General features: G+C 65.4%; 1 protein-coding gene across 2 annotated transcripts; it reads left to right on the forward strand.

Annotated features, from left to right (window-relative positions):
• The first annotated feature begins 1,561 nt into the window (after positions 1 to 1,561).
• NTSR1 (neurotensin receptor 1) lies at positions 1,562 to 22,941 on the forward strand. Of its 2 annotated transcripts, none has more exons than XM_045575007.1 (4): positions 1,562 to 2,407; positions 18,188 to 18,389; positions 21,080 to 21,170; positions 22,752 to 22,941. In XM_045575007.1, exons 1-4 carry the CDS (start codon positions 1,730 to 1,732, stop codon positions 22,939 to 22,941), a joined length of 1,161 nt encoding a protein of 386 aa, XP_045430963.1. In that variant the 5' UTR covers positions 1,562 to 1,729. The 2 variants fall into 2 exon arrangements, with proteins under 2 accessions (XP_045430963.1, XP_036275945.1); XM_036420052.2 differs by having other exon boundaries at positions 1,564 to 2,407; positions 22,692 to 22,941.
• Positions 22,942 to 23,647: the final 706 nt, after the last annotated feature.

Below are 23,647 nucleotides of genomic sequence, written 5' to 3' on the forward strand. Positions count from 1 at the left end.
GGAAAGCCGGCTTAGCAGAAAGGTCATGGGTTTGAAAACCAAACAGTGAGCTGAGGCGGCCGGGGAGACCGTGTTTTCGCGGACATGGTCCTAGCAGCGCCAGCGCCAGCCGCTGGCTGTGCCTTCCCCTCAGGGGACTCCTGGGAGAGGAGGACAGAGGGCACTGTGGTTGGCAAAACCCAGCGTTACCATCACTCCCTTTTGTGACGCAGACACGCAGGTCCTCCAGAGAGCAGACCTGGTCTGATGGTGGGGTTTTAAAGACCCTCTGTCGGCCACGGCACTCCTCCCGCCACCCCCGACGGTGCCACGCAGACCGCCCTCGCCCCCGCCCAGCTGCTCGCCCGCCACCCCCCGTGGCCCCACGGCCAGCTTCGTAACAGCCTGGCCCGGAGCATCGGTCCGTTCAGGACAAAATCGAGGCCCGGAGAAGCGGGAGCGCTGGCCCCGGCAGAGGCAGGGCCCCGTCTGAGCCCGCGTGGCCGAGCTGGCTGTGCTGGCCTCTGACAGGGGGGCGCTGGTGCTTGCTTTGAAGGCTGCGTGTTTAAGCCATAATGTCGTGTGCACAGCTCCCTGGGACACAGCTGTGGGGGCGCAGGCATCCCAAGCCAGCTGCACACAGGAATAAGCAGGGCCCAGCAGCTGATAGCTCAAGAGCCTAAACTTCCAGGACGGTTCCTGGGCCTCACCCTTTACTTACCAGCCCCCACACCCCTGCCCACTGCCCTCAGCCCATGGGGCTTCTGGTCCCAGGACAGCAGGCAGCCCGCCAGTCCACAGCCAGACCACGCTGGGACAGGGACAGGCTCTGAGGCCCCGGCCAGCGCAGGCTCTCCGGTGACTTCTGATGGCCAAATCAGACCCCATAAGGAGGCTGCGAGCCACTCACACCCCCAGCAGCCCCCGGGCACAGGGATGGGACCGCTTGCCTGGGAGGCGTGTTGCTTTGCTCCTGCCTCCTGCCTCCCGCCTCCCTCTCCACCCACCTGGCTGTGCTGGAGCCCCAGGGCACCCAACTTCTGGCTGTCCCCCAGGAGGGGCCAGCCCGCCACACCAGCAGGAAGGCCGTGGCCCCGCCCCTGATGGAATGAGGAGTGGGAGGCGGGGCTGGGGGACGGGGCGGGGAGGGGGAGGCGGGGTGGAGTGAGGAGGGGGAGGCGGGGTGGAGTGAGGAGGGGGGCGGTGTGGGGAGGGGGAGGAGGCAGCCGCTCTCCAGGGAAAGCGGGGAAGGCCTGAGGAAGGAAGGCCTGTGGCCGGGGGAGGGTCCCTGGAAACAGTCAGCATCCCTGCCGCCCACCCCAGTGCCCTGGGTGCTGTTGGGGCTGCCTCCCCCTCTTCGCCCGTCCCAGCCCCCGAAGAGGGCGCCCTCTTCCCCGGGGCGGAAGCCCGAGGCCAGGGCGGGCGGGGGGAGCTGGGGGGGCGTGCCGGGGCGGCGGGCTGCCGAGCGGGGAGAGAGCTCGCTCCCGCACAGGCTCGCCCGCGGCGGCGGAGGGAGGGCGGGGCGGGAGCCGCGGAGCTGGAGTCTGAGCCCAGCGGAACGCAGATCCCAGCGAGCGCTCAGGGGCGCGTGCGGCCGGTGGCTCCCGCCGGAAAGCGCCCCCTTGGCCCTCGGGCGTGGGCAGCCAACCACCTGAGACACGCCCACCCCTTGGACTTGGCGGCGGGCGCTGGGCTGAGCCCGGCCGCTGACCGCACCGGCCCCGGCCCCGGCCCCGGCCCCGCGCTCGCCATGCGCCTCAATGGCTCGGCCGCCGGCCCCGGCCCCCTGGGCGCCCGGCCCTCCCCGCTGCCGCCCGGGGGCCCCGGCTGGGACAACGCCTCCGCGGGGGAGCGGGCGGCCCCGGGCAGCGACCTGGACGTGGACACGGACATCTACTCCAAGGTGCTGGTGACCGCCGTGTACCTGGCGCTCTTCGCCGTGGGCACGGTGGGCAACGCGGTGACGGCGCTCACGCTGGCGCGGAAGCGCTCGCTGCGGAGCCTGCAGAGCACCGTGCACTACCACCTGGGCAGCCTGGCGCTCTCCGACCTGCTCATCCTGCTGCTGGCCATGCCCGTGGAGCTGTACAACTTCATCTGGGTGCACCACCCCTGGGCCTTCGGCGACGCCGTCTGCAGGGGCTACTACTTCCTGCGCGACGCCTGCACCTACGCCACGGCCCTCAACGTGGCCAGCCTGAGCCTGGAGCGCTACCTGGCCATCTGCCACCCCTTCAAGGCCAAGACCCTCATGTCCCGGAGCCGCACCAAGAAGTTCATCGGCGCCATCTGGGTGGCTGCCGGCCTGCTGGCCGTGCCCATGCTCTTCGCCATGGGCCAGCAGAGCCGCGGCGCCGACGCCCAGCACCCCGGCAGCCTGGTGTGCACGCCCGTCGTCAGCGCCGCCACCATCAAGGTCGTCATCCAGGTGAGCGCCTGTCCGGAGAGGATGGGGAGGCCGGGGTCTCTTCCCGTCACCCCTAAAGGATCCCCTCTGGACACGGGGTGGAGAAACATTGCTGAGAAATGCTGGGGAGCGCAGGCCCCCCTTCTTGTCACCTTTGACTCCAGGGTTGCGGGCCTCAGCCCTTTATCTCGTCCCCTCTCCTGTCGAAGGGGCGGGGCCCTGAGCCTGACCCCTGGGGGCCTCCAGGTTCCCTGTGTGCTGGGCCGGCTCCAGGGCCCTGCCCAGCTCTCAGGGACCCCTGGTCCCGAAGGAGGGGGTCTGTCTCCTCTGCAGCAGAGGCCAGGCTGCCCTGCCTCCTGGCGGGTGCCAGGAGGCCGCTGATTGGTCAGCCTTAGTCCCCCCCCCCCCCCCCGTGTGACAGGCACCCAGAGCCCTGAGCTCAGCAGGCAGAGGCTGGAGAGGCGGGGGGGGGGGGGGGGGGGGCGGGGGGGGAGGCTCGGCCACAGACAGGCTCGGAGGCGCCCTCCTGGGCATGGTGGAGACCATGTTGTCTTTGCTGGGCAGACCAGAGTCTGGGCGTGGTGGCAGGTGGGGGCTGTGTGAGGCAAGCACCCTGCAGCCAGCAGCCGCTGCTCTCCCGGTCTGAGCACGGCGCCATGGGAATCCCCCTGGGACCCCACCCGGGCAATCGCTTGGAGGAGGGACCTGGCTGGATGGGGGACCCAGCCCCCCACAAAAGGCTTGTCAGGCAGGACTTCTAGGAGGAGGCATTCACGGAGGAGTCTGGCATCGTGGCTCCAGGCCCCGGGCAGCCACAGCGGGGCAGGGTGAGGCAGGGAGGCCGAGGGATGGAGTGGGACAAGGGCCAGAGCAGTGCTGCCCCTGCGGGCATCATCTCACCCAGGAGCCATACCTGCCAACCAGGTGGTGCTGATGCCCCTGGAGTGGACTTGGGCAGGGGGGCAGCAACGGGGCAGGTGCTGTCATCTCCCTACACCTCGGTTCCTGGGCTGTGCCTCCTGGGTCCCCTCCCCTCTGCTGAGGACTTGCGGCCCCTGGTGCCGGGGGAGAGGCCCCGTCCCACGTAGCCATGCCCAGTGGGGCGGGTCACCGCGGGGCCGCCCGCCGCGCCGCCCTGTGCTGGAGGCCCTGGCGCCGTGGGAATCACCTTTTCCGTTTTCTTCCCGAGCTCCTGTCTGTGGCCGGCGGTGCCCAGGGGCCTCTCCCGGCCTGCCTTGGCATTGAGGGGGCAGCAGCCATGCCATCTGCCTTCAAAGGTGTGAGGTGGCTGGCTTAGGTCAGCAGCTCGCTGCCCACCCAGGAGATGCCTCAAGCCACCTGCAGGCTCAGCCAGGAGCTGCCTGAGCGGGTCACCATCAGAACAAGAGCAGGAGCAGCCGCTTAACATCCTCTGACCGGCCGCTCGGCCCGCCCCGCAGAGCAGACACCCGCTGCACCGCCCACCCAGAAGGTGCGTCCTTGTGCAGCGGCCGTGGCGCAGGCCGTGGATGTCCTGTTCCCTCGGCCACTGGGTGTCCACGGTGGCCTGGCATTGCTTCTGCTCCCAAATTTGCCAAAGACCCGTGTGCTCCACACACCTCTCTTCAAAGGCTGTGAGCACTCGGCACGCTGGACGCTCGTCCACCTGGCCCACAGCTCCCAGGGCCCTGCCCTGCTCTCCGCCCCCTCTACTCCCTGTACTCGGACGCCCCCTGCACTCACATGTGCTCCTCGCAGGGCGTGGCCTCGGCCTGCGCCTTCCTCTCCCGCGTGGCCATCGCCCTCCCAGGCGCTTTGCCGGGGGACAGTCCGGCTCAGGCTCCTGGCACGTGACAGTCCGGGCAAACCTCTGCTGTTTTTACAGTGACATCTGGCCAGAGAGCAGCTGGGTGCCGGCCTCGGTGTGTCTCGGCTTGTGCACTGTGTTCGGAGGGGCTGGCCAATCACGGTCCCTTCCCACACCGGCTCTCCCAGCGCCGCCTCTGAGGGCCCCTCCTGGGCTGGACGCAGGTCATGGTTAGGAGTGGGTTGTGACAAAGATACGTGGTCAGCTTGAAGCGGTGGCACGGAGGGTGCTTCCTGAGGGCAGCCCGGGCCACAGGCCGAGCAGAGCTGACGGGGAGCACGGGCGGCCCGGCCGGCACAGGCACGGCCTAGGGGGTGAGGAACCTGTGAGTGAGCGGGCAGGTGCTCGTCCGTGAGGAAGTCCCCTCCGGAGCAGGGCGGCCCCCGCTGTCCACGCAGGCGTCTTGGAGGCAGCGGGCCTGCATGTGGGTTGAGTCAGGCTGGTCCCCACCGTCCCGGCCGACCCCGCTCGGACCTGGCGTGTTTCGGGTCCTGCGGTCACAGGCTCCGTGTCGCTGGCAAGGCCCTCGTCAGGTGGCACAGTGACTGTCCACTGAGTGGCGGCCAGGAGGGCCATGAGCTGAGACTGGCGGACGCTCACACCCACGTGGCCGGCCTCTCCAGTCCGGCATCGGCATCGGCAGGCGGGAGCCGAGCCCTGTGGGAGCAGCGGCCGGGCGGTCCTGGCGTGGCCTCGTGGCTGCCGGGGCCGGGGCCCGCCTCCCCACTGCTGCTGCAGAAAACCTTTCAGGTTCAGTGCCAACAGAGGGCCCCCTCGCTGGGTGGCCAGCCCTGGGCGGGCGCCCTCCCTGGGGGCGAGGGGTGTCCGGGCGGAGAGCAGGACCACCTGCAGCTGCCCGAGCGCCAGGCCATTCACGTCCACGTGGGCCATGGAGGAGAGGCAGCGGGCGGACCTGCCTCCACAGAGCCAGGAACTGGCCGCAGTGAGGTCAGTTTCTGGGCTGCGGCCAGCCACCTCCCCGTGGGCGGTGCTCTGAGGGCACCCACCATCCACCGGCTCGCGCCCCTCTCTCCCGGTGGGAGGGTTGAGCTATAAACATGCGTGTGCCGGGCCTTGTGTGAAGGCACCTTTTCCGTTACCCTGAGGAGGTACTTGGAGTCAGACCGCTGGGCGTACAGTGGCTTCGGCCAAGGTCACAGAGATGTCCTCAGCTGTCTCCTAGAGATCCTCAGTTGTGTCATGTTGAGGGGTAGGGTCCATTCTGAGCCGGTTTTCAGCAGCGTGGCAGGCCCGAGCCTTTCGGCGCGCAGGCGCCTGAGTGGCCAGGCCGTGAGGAGAGGCTTCTCTCAGGGAGGTGCTGGCTCTCTAGTAAATGCCCGGCCCTGCTCCAGAGCCCCTGTCCTGCCGCCTGTGCCCTGCCGCCCGCTGCCTGCCGTGATGGCAGCTCTACGGTCTTCCTGGCGCCGGCACGCCAAACAGCAGGCACGCCTGAGGCAGCGGGCCCTCCGCGTCCTTCTCCTCCCCTCACGGGCCCGCTCCCCCAGGCCCTGCTTCCTGTAAGCGTTAGAGCCGGCTTTCCAGCCAGTGCGAATGGGGAGCCTGCAGGGACGCCGACTGGCCGCGCATCTCTAGGCCGACTGCGGAGACGGGGTCTGGTACTCGCCAGTTCCCTGGGGCCCCTTTCGTCTCTGCCATGGGCATTCCCAGGTGCAGATCCTACACGTCTATGACCCTTTCTCCGTGGGGTTCTTGTAGCAGCTGCGCTCAGCCATCCACACGCATCGAGTTCCCAGGTCGTGTTCCTGTACACGCCTGACGCTGCCCGCGCCTCGCTCTGTACAGGCAGCTCTGCACTGACTGCTTTTCGCTGTGGGTCCCCTTGGCCTGTCTCTGCATATCCAGGCATCTTGGTGCTGGGCTCTGCTGTGTCTCTGAGGAGTGGGCATTCTTGCTTCAGCTGGCTGCTCAGTTGCTGGCCTCTCGAACTAGGGCAGACTCGCTTTTATGCCTCCTTAGTCCAGACTCCGTCTCCTGGGGATTTGCCGGTTAGAAGTGGCTGCTGAGAGCAGGTGTAGCCGGACCCTCCTGAGGGTGAGGTCCTCTCTCCTAAGGAGAGCTGGCCGGCTTCCCGGGACAGAGCGGGATGGCAATGAGACCCTCCCCCAGCTCTGCCAGCTGGCCTGTCACAGGTTGTCTGTGCACACAGCCCCGCAACCCACAGGCTGCTCCCACCCGTCCTGCAGGTCTCCCCTCCCGTCTCTCCCTCCTGGCCACCCCAATCCCACATCTCTGCCTCCTCCGCGGGAACAGCCAGGCTCTGCCAAGACCCCGCTCCTCACGTCACGATCAGGGAAATGTCCCCATGAAAGGGAACAGGTGACGGGACCACAGCCTCGCACTGTGGCTTGCCCAATGTCGAAGCAGTCGCCTGACACTCTGCACAAGCGTAGAGCTGTTTGTGCAGAGACACAGTCCGGGACGCCACGTGCCACTCCATGGTCTCAACACCGCCCACCCTAAACACATCTGAGGTGTTTGTGACAACAGGCCGGTCGGAGGAATTACCAAGACAGTGTTGCTCCTGGCTGCCGTGGCTCAGTGGTTAGAGTGTCGGCACCCCAGGGTCTCGGGTTCAATTCCCGGTCAAACCAGGTCAAAGGTCCAAGGCATGGCCCCAGGGGCCCGTGAAGGCAGCCAATCGGTGTGTCTCTCAGATGCGTCTTGCTCCCTCCCCTCGCCCCTTCCACTCCCTGGAAAAGCAATGTAAAAAAAATCCTCAGGCTAGGATTAACAGAAAAAGAAGACCACAACAATTTTGCAGAAGGTTACATGACAAGAAACATAGTCATCCGAGAAACAAAGCTGAAGGTAGACACTGTGTTTGGGTAAACCTTAGACTGAGGGAAAGAGCCACATTATTTATGCTGGGACATTTTTAGTTCAGTGTCTCTGCTGAAAGGTGAATGTGTTATAAATCCCACTCCCTCTTGACATAGTCAATGACTGAAGCATTCTTCGGAGCATTCCGTGCCCTTGTAATCCAGAAGTTCTCCCTTAAAAAACACGCCACTTCTGCGCCGGCTGGTGTGCTCAGGGTTGGAACGCTGGCCCATGCAGAAGGGTCCCAGGTTGGATTCTGATCAAAGACATACCTGATCACCAGCCCTGGTCAGGGCTCCTGCAGGGGGCAACCAATGATGTCTCTCTCATACCAATGTCTCTCTCTCTCTCTTCCACTCTCTCTTAAAAGATAAAAAATAAATGGAAAAATATGCTCAGGAGGGGATTAGCAGCCAAAGACCCACCCTACTTCCACCTGCAGAGCGCTCGGAGAGCCCTGGCAGTGCAGGACTGCTGCGCGGAGCGGCCAGGCAGGCGTGCTGTGCCCGGTGCCCCCACTGGGGCGGGCAGCTGACGGCTCCTGAGGGTGCCCCTGCTGGGGCGGGCAGCTGACGGCTCCTGAGGGTGCCCCTGCTGGGGCGGGCAGCTGACGGCTCCTGAGGGTGCCCCTGCTGGGGCGGGCAGCTGACGGCTCCTGAGGGTGCCCCCATGGGGCCGGGCAGCTGATGGCTCCTGAGGGTCGGGGACAGTGGCAGTTCATCAGGTTGTGCCACTTGGAGATCCGTGCGTCGGGCTGATCTGCAACGAAAATCAAAGACTCACTCGCCTGGGCTCTGCGCCCAACAGGATGTGCGCTGCGGAAGCAGCTGTCGAGGGTCAGGATTTATTTCCTGGGATGAGAGAGAAGCAGCCGCCTCGTACTGAGCCTCCTCCAGGACCCGGGTCAGGCTCACCTGCCTTTCCCATCGCCACAGCTGCTCCAGGGACCTTCAAGGGGAGGGGCGCCAAGTGGGGGTGAGGTCCTCCGGGGACGCTCTCGAACCCTCAGCCTGGAGACCGCCCCCGGGTTGTCTCCGCGTGAGGAGGCTGTGATGTGGCCATTTGTTTCCCTCTGGCAGAGCGCCTGGAGGAGGCGGGGCGGCCCACAGAGCGGCGCCCGGCCTTCCGGTGTCCCTGCTCTGCTGGCCTCAGGGGGCTGCCCACCTTCCCGGCCAGCAGCCAGGAGCACGGGCCCCAGAGCCAGGGGCAGTGGAGCCTGTGAGTGCTGAGTCTTGGTGGTCGCATGCCCCTGAGGCTTTGCAGGAAGCAGGAGAGAGGCCACCAGAGGGCCCCTGTCCCCACAGGCTGCCACATGCCCGGGTCCCAGATCCCGCCAGCTCTGTGACCCACTTTGTGGAGGTGGACTTGAGCCGCCCTGTGGACATCTCTCCACCTCCAGGCTGACCGGACTTGGAGGACGAGGGGCAGACGAGGGCACAGGGCCGGGAGGGTCCCGGTCTCCCAGACCCTTCGCTCTCTCAGAGGCCCAGAAGGGTGGGGATAGTGCCCGGCCGCCGAAGGGAGCCACAAACGGGCTGGAGTGGGGTGTGGGGTTGGGGTGGTGCCCAGCCAAAGGCTTTTCTGGACCAGGAGGTTCCTCTGAGGCCCTGGCCCGTCCACCTGGCCCGCAGACTAGAGGCAGATGTTTGCCCGGCACGGAGACAAGGCCCACTTCCTGCGTTCCTCTTCCTGACAGCTTGTTTAAAGACACGTCTGACAAAGGAAACACACGGAAGCTCCCATCTCACCCGGGGCAGGGCCTGTCTCTCCCCAGACACTTGTCCTGAAGGCTCACGGGTCTCTTGAGCAGACGTGCTAGTGGCCTGGAACCCGCCATGGTCCACGGGGTCCATGGTCAGCAGCACAGGGACTCAAGCCCGGCCCCGGCCCCTGCCGAGGGGACGCCTCTGTGGGGGATATTTAAAGTGTTTCGAGCCGATTCCGGCACTTTCTGGGTACCCCTTGCTGAGCTTGGATGGAATCCTTCCCTGACCTTTTAAACTAATTCAGAAAGTGGATGGGGCACCCCTGGTCAACTGTCCCCAAAACTGAGAGCTGGGATCACCTGAGCAGCCACAGTTAAAACCCCAGCCTGCGCGCCAGGGGTCAGGCAATCCGGGCGGTTGGCCACGCTGTCAGGCAACTTCCACGCTCATTGCCATTTCTCCTGCCCTGGGGAGATCGCAGGACGAAGCCCAGGAGGATGGGCACTCTGGGACAAAAACCGGGGGGTGCCTGGCCCCAGGGGCAGAAGACAGGCCGTGGACCCTCACTCTGCACCTGTGTCCTGCCTGCAACATGAGGCCAGAGTCCCCTCCGCCTGCACTCAGTCCCAGGAGTCCCAGCACTTCCTTCAGAGCAGGCCTCCCCCTTCCTTCCTTCCTTCCTCCCTTCCTTCCTTCCTCCCTTCCTTCCTTCCTTCCTTCCTTTCTTTTTTTCTCCTCACTTGATGACATTTTTCTGTTGCTTTTAGAGAGAGTGGAAGGGAGAGAAGGAGGGTGAGGAAAGGAGAGGGAGAGAAGCGTGGATGTGAGAGACGCATCGATTGACTGCCTCCTGCACACACCCTGCCTGGGGCTCAGGAATGAACCTCTGACCAGGAATCGAACCGAGCCCCTTTGGTTTGCGAGCGGACACTCTAACCCCTGAGCAGCACGGCCAGGGCTCAGGGCAGTTTCACAAGCATGGAGTTTCCTCTGTCACGTGCTGATTCGTGCCACACGCAGTAGGCACCTGAAGCACCAGCCATGCTTCACTGTCTGGGCTGCGGGGCTGCAGGCTGCCCGCGACCCACCGGCGTCTCCGCCAGCGAGCAAATTTCCTCCACGCCACGTCGCGCTGCTTGGGAGCCGCTCCCTCTGCATCCACCCCCCTGCGTCCCGAGGAGGCCGCTGCACTGAGGCTGCAGGGTGCTGGGTGCTGGGTGCTGGGTGCTGGCCAGAGCATGGAGGGAGTGGACTCAGCCTCCCCTGTGCTGGGTCCCAAAGGCCCCAGGTGCTCCAGGACCGAAGGTCCTCTGTGAGACCAGCTCGCCCACAGCCCACACTTGTCAGTGCATGTGGTGGGCTCCGCAGCGGCACAACCCGAACCTGTGCGGGCTGGGGCCAGGCCCGGCGGGGCGGAGGGCAGGGAGCCAGCAGGAGCTTCCCAGTGCGAGCGAACAGCTTGCCTCTGCCGCCGAAAACTCACGGCCGAGCCTGGGCTGCGCTCCCTTCCCGGAGCCCGTCCAGCAGGCGGTCTGCAGCCAGCTCCTGGGCTCCGGCCAGGCCGCTCTCCGCAGGCCGTCGAGGGCCCTGGGACAGCCAGGGAATGGCTCTGCCCGGCTGGTGGCTGTGTGGGCAGCACAGGTGGAGCAGGGGACGTGGATTCCGGGAGGACGTGTGTCCGAGGAGGTGGAGGAGCGTGGCCGGGAGTCCTGGCCGGAAAGCTTTTATGGCAAACGGCCCTGCGTCCTGGGAATCCACGCAAACAGCCATGGCGAGCCGTGCCCTGGAGCCAGGCCAGACTGTCTGCAGGGGCCCCGGGGCCAGCATGGGCTGAGGGCCGGCGGAGCCACACAGCCACTCTGAGTGGCTTAAGACAAGTCCTTCCCACTTCCACTCTTTTGTTCCGGGTTCAACTTCTCCCGGCCCTCCCAGCTCTCTCCCCTCCTGTTGGGGTCAAACACTCACCCCTCGGCCCAGGCCCGGGGACATCGCTGACAGCTGGGGGAGGGGCCTCTAGCAGCTGGCAGCTTTGAAGTTCCGGACGTTCTCCGGTGAAACCCCCCCCCTTGGCATGGTCACATCACGGCAGAGGCAGCCAGGCGGACTGCGGGAGCGCAGAGTGAGCCCGCACGGTCTCCAGGCCTTGAACGTGGCGGCCTGGGACCTGCGATTCCAATGCCGGGAAGGCGCAGTGTGAGGCCGTGTCTGGGGGAGACCGTCAGAGGAAGAGTCCGGTCACCAGTCGCAGCGGGCAGCGCCCATGGCCCTGGCACGGTCATCCCCAGCGTCACCGCCGGGGTCAAACCCGAACCCCGCGGGCAGGAGCAGCTGGTTCTCCGGGAACAGTGGCCGGGAGCGCGGGCAGCCCAGGATCCGTCCGGACGAGTTCTAGGAAGCTCCGTCCCTGTGGCCGTCTTACCCGAGGATGGGAGGCCTGGCATGGTGAGGGCACCACCCCAGGGCCACTCCTGACTGGGTCTGCGCTGGTGAGGAGGAAGGTCTGGGCGGGGGCGGCCGTGGGCAGGGGCGGGGCCACGCTGTGAGGAGGGGCCCTGGGCCCTGCGACCGCTCCGCCGGCTCTGCCTCTGCGTCGCCAGGGAGCGCCCAGGAGTCCGTGGACCTGAGCCGGTGTGCCGGGTGCATGGGCAGCCGCTGTGGCGCGCAGGTCTGTGTGCTCTGGGGTTGCCCGGGCTTCCCAGGTTAGGTGCCCGCGCTGGACGGCACACCCCGCCCTTTGCCAGCTGCCGTGGACTGAAAGTTTGTGTCCCCCAACGCATGTGCTGAATGAAGTCCATCCCCGTGCAGTGAGGGGGAGGGAGGGGGGGAGGGGAGGTAGAGGGAGAGGGTGGGGGAGGGGGGAGAAGGGGGGGAGGGGAGGTAGAGAGTGGGGGGAGGTAGGGGGGAAGGTGGGGGGTAGATTGTGGGGGAGGTGGGGGGAGGGGGGAAGGGAGATGGTGGGGGAAGGTGGGGGGAGGTGGGGGGGAGGTGGGGGAGGTGGGAGGGAGGTGGGGGGGGAGGTGGGGGAGGTGGGGGGGAGGTGGGGGGAGGTGGGGGGGAGGTGGGGAGGTGGAGGGGGAGGTGGGGGGGTGGGGAGGAGGTGGGGGGGTGGGGAGGAGGTGGGGGGTGGGGGGGAGGTGGGGGGGAGGTCGGGCCTTTGACGGGTGCTGAGGTGGAGTCCCCATGAGGAGGCCAGAGGCCCCGGCCCCCTCGGTCCGGGGAGGACAGGGCGGCGGCCTCAGCAGAACCTGCGGGCAGACCTGCGGGCGGACTGAGGAAGAGAGTTCTGTGGTCCTCTGCCAGAGCAGCCGGTCACTCCCGTGTCACTCCCAGCATCTGAGGGACAGTGGGAGCAGCTCTGCCGCCAGCGGGGGCGGAGTCGGGCAGCCCCGGGAGAACAAGCACGGCTGTCCGAGCGGAAGGAACAAGGGCCGCACCGCCCTCTCCTGGCTGCTCAGGTGGCAGTGGCCCTGGGCCAGGCAGGGGCAGCGCCGGGCGCTCAGGGAGCGCCTCTGTGCCAGAGCGGTCGGCCGGACCCACGGCCGGCTCCCCGCAGATTGCCGTGGTTCGCTCCGCGGAAGGGCGGGCGGCGGCGAGGGAATGAGTGCCCGTTTGCTTCCTCAGAGCCCGCGGCTGCTCCAGCCAGGTGGCACTCCCGCCAACAAAACCCCGGGGGCCAGGCTTGCAGCTCTGCCAGTCCAAGTTGCCAATTATGTCTTTGTGACGAGCCGTTATTGGAGGGAGGTTAAATTCCTGCCGTGGGTGGCGGATGGTGCAGACGGAGTGGCCTGTGACAGGCCGGGCCTGCCCTCAGGACAGCCCCAGCCCGGGCGGCCCCCGAGGCCATGCAGGGCCTCCAGGGGGACTGGCAGGAAACGCTCTGCCCCAGGAGAGCCGTGCTCTGGCCGCCTCGCTCCTCGCTCCAGCACAGCAACCTACTCCTCCCCGCGCGGGCCATCCGCACACACGGGCCTGTCTCCGGGAAGCCATCACAGAGACCCCGGGACCGAGGAAGGAAGCCTACATGGCGGCCACACTCTGGACACGCTGTGGCCGCACTGCACCGCCCGGGCCTCCCGCTGCCCTTGTCTGGCCCTCTTACTGACCCACTGATTCAGTCCTGGACAGAGCCACACCGGGCTGCTGGCGCAGGGGCTGAGTGGGAGGTGGCACAGGAGCCGGCCATTTCTGAGGCGACCTGCTCCTGATCACAGCAATCCTGTGGAAGCCCCAGGGAGCCTGGCTGAAGGAGCAAGGTCACGTCCAGCCCTGGTCCGTTTGGCTCAATGGTAAGAGCATTGGCCCTTGAACTGAAGGGCCGTCGGTTAATTCCCAGCCAAGAGCAGGTACCTGGGTTGCAGGTTTGATCCCTAGCCCTGGTCAGGGCAGATGCAGGAGGCAATCGATTGATGTGTCTCTCTCACATCAATGTTTCTCTCTTAAAAAAAAAAAAATCAATGGAAAAATACCTTCAGGTGAGGATTAACAACAACAACACAAAAGGTGTCACGTCCTGGGGGTTAAGCCCAGAGCACAAGGTCCCGCCAAGCCCAGCGGATGGTCAGTTTGGGAAGAAACCGCCAAATGCTGGCGGAGTTGGGGTGAGTCCCTCTCCCGTAGGGCCTCAGAGGACTCAGTGGCCCTGCTCCTAGCCCTCCGCCATCGGCCGGTTCTGGTAGATCCACCTAGAACGGGGAGGGCTGATTCTACCGAAAAGAGCCGGAGGCTGCACAGAGCCAGGCGCCCACAGAGCCAGGGCCCGATGCTGCCAGTGGCCAGCAATTCAACATCGAGAGGGGACAGCCCACACAATTACAGGCAGGAAAACACCGAAATTGTGGGCTGGAGACAGCTGTGGCCATGGGCACACAGCACTCAGGCGGCGGCCAGCTGCACGGAGGGGCAGGCCCCCAGGCCCCGCCAGGCCCCGCTGCAGGTGGGACTTCTGTGCGCAGTCAGCACTGCGGGCTCTGGCCTGCGGCAAAGCATGTCCCGGACTCGCGGGACCTCCCTGAGTGCGGCCGAGGGTTCTGAACAACTGCCAGGAAAGCCACTCCCAGGCCGGCTCGGTGAGGACCAGGCCCCACCCTCCCTGCTGGCGCTGGGCACGCTCTCCGGGCGGCTGCTGCCAGGGCCCATGTGCAGCCCCAGGACACATGTGCGAGCTGGCCCTGGGGTCCCTCGCCCAGCACCGAGCAAAGTGCAGACAGAGGCTTAGCAGACCCAGTCGCGTCGGCTCATGTTGGCACGCGGGTAAGCGGCAGCCAGGCTGGCAAAGGGTCGCTGTCAGTGTGAGGTGCAGTGGGGACAGGCCTGGGACCCGCGTGGTTAGGCGACCCCTGAGACTCCTTGCCCAGTGCTGTCCACCGGCCTGCTCACGCTCCGACACTGCCCTCCGAGGGTCTCAAAGCCCCTTTGCTGCTGCTGGCGGACACCCCGCTGGTCTGAACACCCGCGTGGCTTTTCGGCGGCAGACGTTTGAAAACACGCAGACGGGCCCTCGACCTCCGCGGTGGCACTCAGTGTGGATGGCTTCCATGCCGCCCTGAGGTGCTGGCAGGCCGAAAAGCCAGCCCTCCCCCAGCTGCTGCCTCCGAGTGGACATCGGCCAGGCCACGGGAGGCCCTGTCCTGCCCTGCAGAGGACACCTCCCTGGCACAGGGAGGGCAGGTGTGCCGGGAGACCAGCTGCTGGGCTGGGCCAGGCCCCAGCACCCCCGGAGCAGGCAGGACGCGGCTCCTGTTCTACGCGTTTGCTCTCGGACTCTGTGCTGCCTCTGCGGCTCTGGCCCTGGGGGTCGGGGAGACTCCCTTGTATAGGGCCTGCAGACGGGGTTACTGCAGAGTTTGGGGCTGCCCCCGGCCCCCAAGAGAGGACAGGAAGGGTCTGAGGACAAGATAGAGGGTCCTTGGTGGCCCCTGCCCGTGGCTGGCGTGGTCCCTGCCCATCCCTGTCCCGGCTCCCTGGAACCCTGGGCAGCCCCATCGGTTTATGGGTCGCTGTCCGTGGTGCTGACCGGGGCTCCTGGGACTCCAGCGTCCTCTCCTCTTTATCCTCTCCTCCAAACCAGAGAGAGCGCGAGCTGGGCGGAGCGTGGCCACACGGAGGAGACAGGACGGAGGCTCAGCCCTGCGAGATCGCCAAGAGCTAGAAGTTATTCTCACAAGTTTGCCGCTGCCCCACAAAGTGTCCTCTCCGGGAAGCTTGCCGTGGACGGCCTCACTCTCCCTGGCTGCGCCCCTGCTCTCAGGCCCCGCCCCTCACTGCGCCGGCGAGTCTGCCCAGACCGCACCCGGGTCAGCCGGCGGCTCAGAGCTCTGCTGCACTCTTCCTTCTGCAAAGGGAGGGTGCCCGCAGCTTCTGCCCGGGGATCGGACCTGTGTGTCCCTGGGGGACATCCCGAGCCCTGAGCACGCTGCCCCGCCTTGTTAACAGCCAAAGGCTGCGTACCAACTGGGAAGTGGGGGTTAGAGGCACTGACTGTCCTTTATTGCATTGAGCCAAAATCTGCGTGTCCGAGCTGTGCACGGCTGAGACTTGTGGCCGGAAGCAGCTAAGCCCTAAGCTGCACATAGTCCTGGGTCCCCTCCCATGGTGGCTTCCCAGGCAGTCAAATGACTCAGTGTCTCCTGGCCCATCCCCGTCCTGTCCCCGGGTCCTCCCCCTTCGGCTCAGAAATGCTAGCAGTCCCGGGGAAATGCGAGGGCCCCCGCCCCAGCCCCACGCCGGACTCCTCAGGGTGAGCCACTCAGCGGCGCTGTCTCCTTTCCCAGAAGCTCGTGCTGCGGACCATGTGTGGGCTGCTAGGCAGCGGCCCTTTTGCCCTGGGGTCCTGCAGCATCTAAGCATCAGGTGCTCATTGGACGAGGAACAGCCAAGGGCACGGTCACCAGGGAGAGACCGGGCCGTCACCTGGAGAGACCTTTCCTCCCTCGGCTCCCGGTCCTTCTGAAGTGAAGTCAGGCCCCCGAGGCCCCGCCCCTTCCCCCTCCGGCCCTCCGGTCCCAGGGCACCTCCCGCAGAGCGTCCCCGCTCCTCCTCCGGTGCTCTGCACTCAGGACGTCCCCTCCGGAGCCGCCTGCGCGGGCCCGCACCCTTGGTTCCTCTCGGAAGCCGTCCTGGGTGTGGGCGTCCCTCACGTCAGGACCGCAGGCCGCTCTGTCCCCGCTCTCCCCTGAGCTGTGGCCTCAGCCCCCGGCGGCTCACTCTCCTGTCGACGGAGCAGCCCTGCTGTGGGTGCATCGACTACCAGCCAGCTCCAGTAGTGAGCACGGAAGTCGCCTTTCAAACAAGACGGTGTGGCGTTACGTGGCCGTGACACGTGGCTGGGGGAGGCTCGCCGCATCGTCCCTGCCCTGGAAACCCTGGCTCTCCCTTTGTTCCGGGACTCGGGGTCTGAGGCGCATCCTGTTCGTCTGGAGTCTGCCCGGAGGTCAGAGGCCGCCCCTGGAGCCAGGTCTGGCTGGGCTGGTCGCCTGCCGGGGCCCTGCCGCCCAGGAAGCCATTTCAGACACAGTGTCAGGAAGCCAGCCGCTGGGGTCTGCACAATCGTAAGGGTACTTAGCACCCCCACATGCCCCGGCTGCCGGGGGAGGGCAAAGTGGCTGCGTCCGGGCTGCCTTTACCTGAGCGCCGGGACTAATGAGAGGAACGGCCGCACCTCCGCACAGCGGACGGGTGGCGACCACCCGGCGAGACCCCTGCTGACCCTCTGCACCAGGCGGCCCTCACCGCCAGGCCTGCGGCTCCTTCTGCGGACCCGGCCCAGGGCCTGCCCTCCGCCCAGCACACCGGCTGCCCCTCAGCGGCCCGGACGCTCCCTGCTGATGGTTTGGCCGTTTATTGCCCTCTGTCTCCCTCGCAAACTACCGATGCCGGAGGCAAAGAAGGGCGGGAATGTGGTCATGGAAACATCTGGAGGGCAAGACAGGAATATCTCCCTAGGCTGTCCCATCACCAGTTTCACAGCAAAGTGTCCCAGAGCACCGAGCGGCCGTTTTACATTCCAGCGGCAGCCTGTGCGTGAGAAGCCCAGCGCCACCATCTCCTCGCGCAGTCCCGCCCGAGGCTTTTGTTTCCGTCGTCAGCCTGTTTGGTGTGAGTTAGGCTGCACGTCTCAGGAACGGGTTTGGGTTGTCTTAAGCCAGGCGGGTGGGGGTATTTTGCTGAGGAGTGAGGGCTGCAGGAGCGGAACCACGCCAGGCGCTCCAGCCTCCGCAGCGGGCAGCACAGGTGGGAAGCGGTGCCCGGAGCCACGAAAGCCCTGGGCAGAGGCCAGTGGAGGGCCTCAGCGGATGGCGTGGTGGGGTGGCGGTGGCCTCATTTCTCCAATGAGGGCCTGCCCGGTCTTCCCAATGTGCTGCTTGGCCAGGCCTGGAGGGGTGGGCAGCTCCCAGGACGCACAGGGGGGCCTGGGAAGGGGCAGAGGGAGCAGCCTCCTGGCCTTGCAGACGGACACCCCTCCCGCCTGCTCGGGCGCCTCTCCATCCCGGCGGCAAACGTGCTGCCGCTCCTGTCCGCCTCGCCCGGGCCGCTGTCCTCGGGGCAGTCCTTTCGGTGCTCCATCGCAGCTCCGCTGGCCTCCGTCTCGCGCTGACCCGCCACCCCGCCTTTCCGGAACTTTCCTGGCTATCCTTAGATGATGCCATTTTTCCATTTCAATTGGAGAATTAGCCTGTCGATCCCCAAGGCACTCTCAGGCTTTATTTGGACAAATGCACAGACCAAGCACAGCCTGTCCGTGTCCCCGTCTCTGTCCGGGGCCCCCGGCGGCCTCTTTCCCTCCTGTGGCCACACTGCGAGGGCTGTCAGATGCCTTCTCTTCGCTTGTTGCAGGTGGGGGCGGGCTGCTGTTCCCCTGTTCCAGAAGGGGGGGTAGAGTGCAGAAAGGGGCACAGCCTGAGCCCACATTGGTGCAGTGAGCCTCGGCAAGAGAAGGCAGAGCCCCCTGCCAGTACCTCCGATGCACTGCCTGGTCTCCAGGCTGGAGGCTGGGAGGCCCGCCCCCCGGAGCCGGCATCGGCTGAGTTTTATCTCCAGTCAGACACCCAGGTGGGGCTGCAGGGCCGCGGCCTCCCCCCCACCCCCCGTCCAGCTCCCCAGCCCACGGCCCGCCCTGCCCCCAGAAGTAGCTATTTATGCTCCTGCACTCAGGGAGGGGCTGTATTTTAAATGTTTTGACGTTTAAAATCTGTGTTGGATACACACTCTCTGTTTAAATTAGAGCGGCTGTGGTGACTCACGGGGAATCGTTTGTCTTCTGGGCCCGGCCCAGCCCCTGAGCAGCGGCCAGGAGAGGCTGCCGACCTCCGTGGGCCCGGGGCTGGGAGCAGGCAGGCTCCAGGCCTGCCAGTCACCCCAACAGAGCAAGCACCGAGCCAGAGGGCGGACGGCGGTGTCCTCTCTCCGCAGATCAACACCTTCATGTCCTTCGTGTTCCCCATGGTGGCCATCTCCATCCTCAACACCATCATCGCCAACAAGCTGACGGTCATGGTGCGCCAGGCGGCCGAGCAGGGCCATGTGTGCACGGTTGGGGAAAAGCACAGCTCATTTAGCGTGTCCGTGGAGCCCGGCCGGGTCCAAGCTCTGCGCCACGGAGTCCTGGTTTTACGTACGTACCGCTGGGCCTTCTGGGGGAGGGGGTGGCCGAGACCAGCAAAGCAGTGAGTGCTTCACCCCCAAGCAAGGCAGTGATTAAAGACCTGTGGGTGCCAGCTCCACCAGCCAGTGCTGCTCTTCACTGCACTCATTCACTCATTCACCCACCCATTCACACCTCAGCCACTCACCCGTTCACGCCTCAGCCACTCGCCCACCCGTTCACGCCTCAGCCACTCGCCCACCCGTTCACGCCTCAGCCACTTGCCCACCCGTTCACGCACTCTTCCATTTGTCCATGCACCCATCAGCACGTCACAGATCAAGGCAGCAGTGGCAGGGGCACCCCTACATTTCCGGTGGGAGCACAGGCCGAACTAGAGGAAGCAAAGACACTTCACACGTGTCAGACAGGGATGAGCGTGAAGAAGAAAAACCATGACCTGGCAGCCGGGGGCTGAGGAGAGACACCCAGCTGAGATCAGCAGGACCGGGAGCTGGTGTTGTTGTTGTTTTTTTGTTTTGTTTTGTTTGTTTGTTTGTTTTTGTCAGAGAGGAAGGGAGAGGGAGAGAGAAACATCAATGAGGAGAGAGACTCATTGATCGGCTGCCCAGAAACTGACCTTGGCAACAGAGCTGCAGACGGAGGGCACAGCTGTGCAAAGGCCCTGCGGTGGGGGCCTGGCGAGACAGCTGGCTGGTGCTGAGAGTGGAATCGGAGTCGAGTGCTTGGTGGCTGGCCTGTGTCCCAGAGCATAAGGCCCTCAAGGTCCACTAGGGAGCGTGTGTCCGCGGAAGAATTGCTGGAGGTCGTTCTGTTTAATGTTGGTAAGAACAGCCACACTGTTTCCCACAGCACTGGGCAGTTTCCCGTTTCTCCACAGAGAGCCAGAAGGTGATTTTTCTGGTTGCTTGTTTTGTGTGTGGTTTTTTTGGTAGCAGCCATTTTAATGGGCGTGAGGTGGCATCTCAAAGTTCTGATTTTCGTTTCCCTGAGGATAGTGATGTTGAGCATCTTTTCCTGTGCTCGTAGGTCATGGGTTAGCATCTTTGGTAAAAGTCTATGCCAGTCCTTCGTTGCCATTCACATATACACAGGGGGCCCCCCAAAAAATGGTGCCTCAATTTTGAAAATGAAATGTATTTTATTTTATTATTTGACTTTTTAAGATACTAATATTTTATTTTGATCTAATAAAATATTTTATCTGTTTGCATATTTTTTAATTACAATTTACATTCATTACTATTTTGTGTCAGTTTCAGGTGCAAGCATAGTAGTTAGACACGCATACACTTACAAAGCAGTCCTCCCATTGCTAACCAACATTCGATCTATTGTATTTCTTTTGTTATTAGAGTAATGTGTATTTATCATGACCTCTCAAATTTTTATTATGCCCTTTATTTTGCTTGCTAAGATGCCTAGTAGAGTTAGAGCAGAATAAACATATTATTTGCATATTATTAAATTCTGTTTAAAGTACATGACAGTAAATATCCTATATAATAAAAGAATAATATGCAAATCAACTGAACGGTGGAACAACTGGTCACTATAACGCACGCTGACCACCAGGGGACAGATACTCCATGGAGCTTCCCCACACACACACCCCCACCCATGGTCAGTGCGCCCCCACAGCGGGAGCGCCACTCAGCCAGAAGCTGGGCTGACGACTAAGGATGTCCCCAAGGGCTCCCAGATTGCAAAGGTGCGCAGGCCGGCCCGGGGACTCCCCCACCCCCGGTGCACTGAGCCTCTAGGATTTAATAAACACTGCCTTTAATCCCCACCCATTATATGTTTTATTGATTTTAGAAAGGGAGGGAGGGAGGGAGAAGGGAGGAACATGGGCTGGCTGCCTCCCCTGTGCTGACCGGGGATAAGGCACACACCCTGGGTACGAGCCCTGGCCAGGAGCTGCACCCTTCAGTGCACAGGGCGCACTCCACCCAGCCAGGGCCGTCTTCGTTAGAAGTTCTCTATGTTAACCTGGTCAGAGACGCATAATTTGCAAACATGCTCTTCCATTCTGTGTTGTCTTTCCCCGGACTGTGTCCTGGATACAGTTTGCTTTGACGTATAAATTATGTTTTTCCTTCCTTGCCTGTGTCGTTAGTGACATATCCAAGAAGTCACGCTGTGGCACCGCTCTTGTCTGTTTTCTCCTGAGAGCTTTATACGCTCAGCTCTCACATCTAGGTCCCTGGCCCCTTTGGAGTTGTTTGTTCGTACACTCTGTGTGGTTGTGAGGGAAGGCCGGGCCGTCCTTCGCGTGTGGATCCTCTCTCCCTGCACCTGGTGCGGCAAAGGCTGCCGTTGGCCTCGGTGGCCTGGACGCCCGCTCACGGTCACCTTCCTCCGGCGTGAGCTTCCTTCGGCTCTCGGGTGCATCCCTTCGCTGTCTGTCCTGCCAGGGCCCTTGGTTTGCTTCCTGTAGCTTTTCGGTACGTTTTGAAACCAGGAAGTCGAGTCCAGCTTTGTTCTCTCGTAAGTTGTTTTGGCTACTCAGGGTTCTTTGGGATTCCGTAGCAGTTTCAGGGTGACTTTTTCTACTCCTGCGAGCAGCGCTGCTGGGATTTGGGGTGACACTGAGCCTGTGCGCCTCCCGGGGTGCACGGAGGTCTCCCCGGCGCTGAGCCTTCTGGTCCACACACCAGTCCTGGCCCCTCACCCTGAGGCCGGTTCTCTCTTCTCAGGCGCCGTGGTCATCGCCTTCGTGGTCTGCTGGCTGCCCTACCACGTGCGGCGCCTCATGTTCTGCTACATTTCCGACGAGCAGTGGACCCCGTGAGTACGAGGCTGGCGGGCGTGGGGCGCTGGGAGGACCGGCAGGGCGGGCGTGCAGGGCCTCGGCCGCGGTGTGACCAGACGGGGAGGGACAGTGACGGCAGCGGACTGGGCGGGAGAGGCCGCAGGGCGTGCGAGCTGAGCCGGTTGGAGGGCCGCAGAGCTCAGGAGGGGCCGGCTCGGTGCGGGAGGGGGGAGAGCGGGGGCTGAGGCCAGCTCTTCCGCGCCCAGTGCTTCCCGGAGGGAGCCAGGATGGAGAGGTTAGAGCCCGAGCACAGGGTTTCTGAAAGTCAGGGGTGCCTGGTGGTACGTGAGCATCTGTGAGGGGAGGTCCCTGTGAGCGGACGCAAACAAGTAAGGGTGAGGGCACAGCTGCCCAGCTGCTGGGCTTGGGGCCTGCACAGGGGGGGAGGGGGGCGGGCCACTGCGGGGCCGGGGGGGGGGGGGGGCGGGTCACTGTGGGGGCGGGGGGGTCACTGTGGGGGGAGGGGGGCGGGCCACTGCGGGGCCGGGGGGGGGTCACTGTGGGGGCGGGGGGGGTCACTGTGGGGGGAGGGGGGCGGGCCACTGCGGGGCCGGGGGGGGGGTCACTGTGGGGGCGGGGGGGGTCACTGTGGGGGGAGGGGGGCGGGCCACTGCAGGGCGGGGGGAGGGCGGGGGGTGTCACTGTGGGGGCGGGGGGGTCACTGTGGGGGGAGGGGGGGCCCTGGGGGGCGGGCCACTGCAGGGCGGGGGGAGGGCGGGGGGTGTCACTGTGGGAAGAGGGGGGCGGGCCCCTAGGGGGGGCGGGCCACTGCAGGGCCGGGGGGCGGAAGGGTCACTGTGGGGGGAGGCGGGCCCCTGGGGGGGCGGGCCACTGCGGGGGCGGGAGGGTCACTGTGGGGGGAGGGGGCGGGCCCTGGGGGGCGGGCCACTGCAGGGCGGGGGGGGTCACTGTGGGGGGAGGGGGGCGGGCCCCTAGGGGGGGCGGGCCACTGCAGGGCCGGGGGGCGGGAGGGTCACTGGGGGGGAGGCGGGCCCCTGGGGGGGCGGGCCACTGCAGGGCCGGGTGGGGGGGGTCACTGTGGGGGGAGGCGGGCCCCTGGGGGGGCGGGCCACTGCAGGGCGGGGGGGAGGGTCACTGTGGGGGGAGGCGGGCCCCTGGGGGGGCGGGCCACTGCAGGGCCGGGTGGGGGGGGTCACTGTGGGGGGAGGCGGGCCCCTGGGGGGGCGGGCCACTGCGGGGGTGGGAGGGTCACTGTGGGGGGAGGCGGGCCCCTGGGGGGGCGGGTCACTGCAGGGCCGGGGGGTGGGGGGGGTCACTGTGGGGGGAGGCGGGCCCCTGGGGGGGCGGGCACTGGGGAGGCGGGGGCGGGGCGGGCAAGCCGAGCAGCCACAGCCTGCTGCTGACACGCCGGCGGGACTGCAGCCAGAACTTGAACTTGTCAGGAATCTGTCATGAAACGTCCTCACATCGAACACTGCCCCCGCCCCCGGGTGCTGGCGGCTGTGGTCAGGCGGTCTGAGCGGCCCTCCCCGCAGGTTCCTCTACGACTTCTACCACTACTTCTACATGCTGACCAACGCCCTCTTCTACGTCAGCTCGGCCGCCAACCCCGTGCTGTACAACCTGGTCTCCGCCCGCTTCCGCCAGACCTTCCTGGCCACGCTGGCCTGCCTCTGCCCGCTGTGGGCGCGCAGGAGCACCAGGCCCGCCCTCTCCAGGAAGACCAACAGTGTGTCCAGCAACCACACCTTCTCCAGCAACCTCACCAGGGAGACCCTCTACTAGGGCTGGGAGGGCAGTGACAGGACCTGGGACGCAATGCCAGGGAGGGGTGGGGGGCTGGGAGGGGGCAGGGAGGGGGCTGGGAGGGAGTTGGGAGGAGGCTGGGAGGAGGCTGGGAAGGGGCAGGGAGGGGGCTGGGAGGAGGCTGGGAAGGGGCAGGGAGGGGGCTGGGAGGGGGCTGGGAAGGGGCTGGAAGGGACAGAGAGAAGGCAGGGAGGGGGCTGGGAGGGGACAGGGAGGGAGCAGGGAGGGGGCTGGGAGGGACAGGGAGAGGACAGGGAGGGGGCTGGGAGAGGACAGGGAGGGGGCTAGGAGGAACAGGGAGGGGGCTGGGAGGGACAGGGAGGGGTGAGGGAGCTGGGAGGGGACAGGGAGGGGGCTGGGAGGAACAGGGAGGGAGCTGGGAGAGGACAGGGAGGGGCTGGGAGGGACAGGGAGGGGACAGGGAGGGGGCTGGGAGGAACAGGGAGGGAGCTGGGAGAGGACAGGGAGGGGGCTGGGAGGGACAGGGAGGGGGCTGGGAGGAACAGGGAGGGGACAGGGAGGGGGCTGGGAGGAACAGGGAGGGGGCTGGGAGGGACAGGGAGGGGGCTGGAAGGGACAGGGAGGGGGCTGGGAGGGACAGGGAGGGGGCTGAGGGGGGCTGGGGGGAGGCAGGGAGAGGGCTGGGAGGGGGCTGGGAGGGACAGGGAGGGGGATGGGGGGAGGC

The sequence above is a fragment of the Pipistrellus kuhlii genome, unplaced genomic scaffold, assembly GCF_014108245.1.
Source record: "Pipistrellus kuhlii isolate mPipKuh1 unplaced genomic scaffold, mPipKuh1.p scaffold_m20_p_60, whole genome shotgun sequence".
NCBI lineage: Eukaryota > Metazoa > Chordata > Mammalia > Chiroptera > Vespertilionidae > Pipistrellus > Pipistrellus kuhlii.

Bases quoted from the DNA above. Each gene is read 5' to 3' on its own strand.
- NTSR1 (XM_036420052.2), top strand. From the start codon at position 1,730: ATGCGCCTCAATGGCTCGGCCGCCGGCCCCGGCCCCCTGGGCGCCCGG. The intron at 2,408-18,187 runs GTGAGCGCCTGT...CTCTCTCCGCAG, and splicing joins CCATCAAGGTCGTCATCCAG to ATCAACACCTTCATGTCCTT. The intron at 18,390-21,079 runs GTACGTACCGCT...CTCTCTTCTCAG, and splicing joins CCACGGAGTCCTGGTTTTAC to GCGCCGTGGTCATCGCCTTC.